The sequence below is a fragment of the Octodon degus genome, unplaced genomic scaffold (genome assembly GCF_000260255.1).
Source record: "Octodon degus isolate 3935 unplaced genomic scaffold, OctDeg1.0 scaffold00005, whole genome shotgun sequence".
Classification (NCBI taxonomy): Eukaryota; Metazoa; Chordata; class Mammalia; order Rodentia; family Octodontidae; genus Octodon; species Octodon degus.
Window position 1 is genome coordinate 8,921,631 of NW_004524581.1, and position 4,495 is coordinate 8,926,125.

Here is a 4,495-nt window from a genome sequence, read left to right on the forward strand (position 1 = left end):
TTTATTTATTTATTTATTCCTTTTAAAAGATAGGGTCTTGCTGTGTTAGCCAGGCTGGCCTTGAACTCTTGGGCTCAGGTGAGCCCCTTTCTCAGCCCCGGCTAGCTGGTGTTACAGGTGCGTGTGCCTGGCTTTCCTTGGAATTCCTTAGTTAATTTTTGGACAAAAAGGCCACAGGATTTGCAATAGCGTACTAAATTTTGTAAAGTGGTAAAATATACATAAAGTTTATTTTATTTTGTGGTACTAGAGATAGAATTGAAGATTGCTGTGTCACTGAACTACATCCCTTGCCCTTTTTATTTTTGAGACAAGGTATTGTTAAGTTGCCCAGGAAGGACTTGAACTTGAGAGCCTCCTGCTTTAACCCTTTCAGTAGCTAGGGTTACAGGTGTGCGCCACCATGCCTGGCTCCCCTTAATCATTTTCAGATGCGCAGTCTGGGGTGTTGCGTCTTCACAGCCAGGCCCATTCAGAGCTGTCTGCAGCTTTACATTTTTTTTTTTTTTTCAGCTTTACATTTTTTTTTTTTTTTGCAGAACCGGGGATTGAACTCAGGTCCTTATGCTTGCCAGGGAAGCGCTTATTCCACTGAGCCATCTCCCCGGCCCTAGCTTTACATTTTAAACATACCTTTTGATTAGATATTTCTCATTTCAGATAGTAGTACATACTCAGGAAAAAGTTAAATAGCTCAAAAACTAACAAAGCAAATAGTCATTGTGATTCCTAGCCCTTGGGGTTGATGCCGTTCGTATTTTGGGGAGTTGCTTTTCCGGTTTCCTTGGGCAGGCAGCCTGCACAGAACACCACAGTCCTGTGCGGCGTGCAGTCCAGCCCTGAAGTCCTTTTATAGTCTTTTGGGGCAGCGAGAAGGAGCCAAGCAAACATAAAGAACAAAAGCAGTTATTTATGGAACCCTCCTCAGCTCCAATTACTAATCTCAGCATTGTAAGGGAGCCATTTAGCTCTGCCACACGTCAGGTGAACAGTGCGGTCCTTGGTGGTGTGGTGACAGGCCCAAGGGCGCTGAGTGAGTGTAGGAAGCTGGCTGACTTCGAAGCCCTGTGCTTTTGATCACCACAATGTATGATCTCCTTGAATATTTTATATTTGATACTCATAAAATTATGAGAGTCCTCTCTGTTGGTGACTGGGAGTGATTTTATTTTTTTACTTGTCTGCATATGTGGGCACATTGGCTCTATAGGACTCATGTTATGAGAAAAGTACATGTAGGGATCAATTAAATCTTGGGGAAGGGCCAGTGAGATAGCTCAGTGGACTAAGTGCCTGCTTTGGCAAGCACAGGGACCAGAGTTCAATCCCCAGTCCTAGGTTGGAGATGTGTCTGGGTATGATGACACATACCTGTAATCCCTGCACTGAGTAGGCTGAAAACAGGAGGATCACTACAAGTCCAAGCTTCGTAGTGAGATCCTGTACGAAATACATAAATGAAAAAAGTAAAGCTTGAGGAAATAAAAGGACACTGGGGGCCCTGACAGGTGACTCGTCCAGCTGGATGGCACGTCCACCTCCAACCTCTCCCCAGGTATTCCCGGCGCTTCCATAAGACCCTGAGACGCCTGGTACCTGACTCTGATGTGCGTTTCCTCCTCTCGGAGAGCGGCAGCGGCAAGGGGGCTGCCATGGTGACCGCAGTGGCCTACCGCCTGGCCGAGCAACACCGGCAGATAGAGGAGACCCTGGCCAACTTCCGCCTCACCAAGGAGATGCTGATGGAGGTGAAGAAGAGGATGCGAGCCGAGATGGAGGCGGGGCTGAAGAGGCAGACCCACGACAAGGCAGTGGTCAAGATGCTGCCCTCTTTCGTCCGGAGCACCCCAGACGGGACTGGTGAGGAGCTGGTGGGGCCACCTTGTCCTTCACTCAGACCAGTGACCCAGGCACGGCAGGGCTGGGGCTTGGACCCTCCAGTGATGCACAATTTGGCGAGAACTGGCACTTGCTCAAGCCTGTTTTCCATCCCACACTATCGACTTGCCCTGTGTGTGGCTCAGAGCAGTTCAGTTCTTCTGATCAGACTTCCCTGGCGAGGGCTTTTCAAAGCTGTATTAAAATTAGTGCTTCAAAGAGAAGGAAACAGGGCACTGAGATGTTTCTGGGTTCTCTCACAAACACGGCAAACCAGTGGGTGGGCTTGCACACAATGCTCCTTTCTTCAGTCCCGGCACGGCTTGTGGGAGGGCGACGCGGGCCTGGGCTTCCCTCTCAGGCACCTTGGAGAACAGTGTTCAATCCTTGATCATCATCTTGCTGGTTCTCACCAAGGCTGAGCTCGGTGGGGACGCAGAAGAGCTTTCTGTGGGATCCTCCGGATAATGAATGTTGTATGTGTGAGTCAATCACTATTGCATTAGAGTCACCCGCAAGGGCAGCGCATGAAACTGGCAGCTGTTAATACTGCTCACCAGGCTGTGGCCAGCCAGATGGTTGTGCTCCTCCCAGCTGATCTCTACTGGACTCAGCCCTGATCTGCCGCTGGCTCAGCTGGGGTGCTCAGTCTGTCTGTAGAGTGGAGTGGAGACTGGGCGTGGTGGTACGCGCCTGTAATCCCAGCTCTTAGGAGGCTGTAAACAGAAGAATCACTGAGTCCGATCTCGTAGTGAGACCCTGAACACACCCTGTACACCCTTCCCTGAAAATACAGGAAAAAAAAAAAAAAAGCATATGTACAGTGGGGTGCCGGGTGCCTGACTGTGTGTCCCATCCTCCAGTGGGCGCCTGGGCTTAGGCTGTGCAGTGGCCACAGTGTCTGTCAGGGACAGAAAGGACTTCAAAGCCTCTCGGAGGGTGTCTTAGTTACTTCTCTTGTTGCTGAGACAAAATCCCTGGCACCTAAAGTTAGAGGAGGAAAGATGTGCTTGGCTCTGAGGCAGGGTGGTGTGGCAGGGAGCATCGCAGAGGAGAGGCAGTTCACAGCAGGAAGACTGCAGCGAAGCAGCAAATGGCAGGCTGTGACAGCGGCCCTTACCTTGTCTCTCCAGGCTGCCACTCTTAGGGCAGGCAGCACTCACACCCAGGTGGGGGCAGCCTCAATCCTAACATTGAAACGTGAATCCATCCTGTCATCAAAGGTCCAGCCACCTCCAGAAAGCCCCACCTGCGACCGCGTGAGGCTTGGGGGTACATCTAGCCCCAGCTCCTAACAGAAACCAGCCTCAGTGCTGCTTCTGCCACCCTCGATTTGCCTGAGATCCAGGGGAGGAGATCTGCACAGTCATGTTTCGGAGAAGGTTGGGGGCAGGGCAGGCAAGGGATGTGGCTATTTTTGTGTGAGGTTCCCTAAATCAAGACCTTGTTGCCAGGCTTTTCAGTAATGCTGGTGAAGTTCTTTTGTTCATTTGTTTTTGTCTTTTTGAGATAGGGTCTCATGTAGTTCAGGCTGGCCTTCAGCTCCCTTGTAGCCCAGGCTGGTTTCCAACTTGAAATGATCCTCCTGCTTCAGCCTCCCGAGTGCTGGGATTACAGGTGTATGCCGCCATGCCTCGCCTGGTGAAGTTTGTTTACTGTGACAGGTGGTTCACTGACGGGGCCCTTGCTCTTTCCAATGGTGCAGTTTGTGCAGTCAGTGATTTAGGGGCCCCGATACTGTGAGCCTGTGCTGTGTACTAAGTGGGGAGGGGTGGCAGGTCTCCCTTCACAAATCTTGGGGTAGCTGGCTGCCAAGAAGCACTCGCTGTTTGCAGCAGCTCTTTATGTTCTTCACTTGCACAGAGAACGGTGACTTCTTGGCCCTGGATCTTGGAGGAACGAACTTCCGCGTCCTACTGGTGAAAATTCGTAGTGGGAAAAAGAGAACAGTGGAAATGCACAACAAGATCTATGCCATTCCCATTGAAATCATGCAGGGCACGGGGGAAGAGGTGAGAGTTCTGCCTGTCGGCCCCTGCAGCTGTGTCAGTCACACAGGGCTTAAGGCATTGGTGTCCTTGTCATGCCCAGAACCTGTGATGCCCACAGCCATGTACTTGTGCCCCCACGGTCCCAAAACACCACACCCCCTCAGCCGCGTGTGGCCTGTGATGCTTTGATGTCGGGGAAGATCCTGGAGAAAGGGCTGCTCTGCCCGTGTGTGTGCACACGTTCACATTTCTACGTGTGCAGCGAAAGTGAGACCAGAGAGCCCAGACAACCCCTCTTGTCTCCTTAAAGCTGTTTGACCACATCGTGTCCTGCATCTCCGACTTCCTGGACTACATGGGGATCAAAGGCCCCCGGATGCCCCTGGGCTTCACCTTCTCCTTTCCCTGCAAGCAGACAAGCCTGGATGCGGTGAGTGTGCTGCAGTTTGGGGCCAGGAGGGGGCCAGGAAGCCAGCGCTTGCCTCTGGCGTCCCTGTCTGGAACCGGTTCCCTTGTCATAGTGGTTTGACCCAGGCATTATTTTACTATTTCCTGAACGCTTTAAGAATACTACTTTTGGGGCTGGAGAGATGGCTCAGTGGTCTAAGGCACCTACTTAGAACAAG

At 51.4% G+C, this 4,495-nt stretch overlaps 1 protein-coding gene across 3 annotated transcripts in view; it reads left to right on the forward strand.

Moving 5' to 3' along the window:
• Hk1 (hexokinase 1) overlaps positions 1–4,495 on the forward strand; it is a 91,970-nt gene that overhangs the window by 74,098 nt on the left and 13,377 nt on the right. For all 3 annotated transcript variants that reach the window (XM_023723403.1, XM_023723394.1, XM_004623957.2), the window contains 3 exons: positions 1,556–1,860; positions 3,742–3,890; positions 4,180–4,299. In XM_023723403.1, coding sequence (XP_023579171.1) covers positions 1,556–1,860; positions 3,742–3,890; positions 4,180–4,299 — 574 coding nt within the window. The remainder of the gene's footprint in view (positions 1–1,555; positions 1,861–3,741; positions 3,891–4,179; positions 4,300–4,495) is intronic.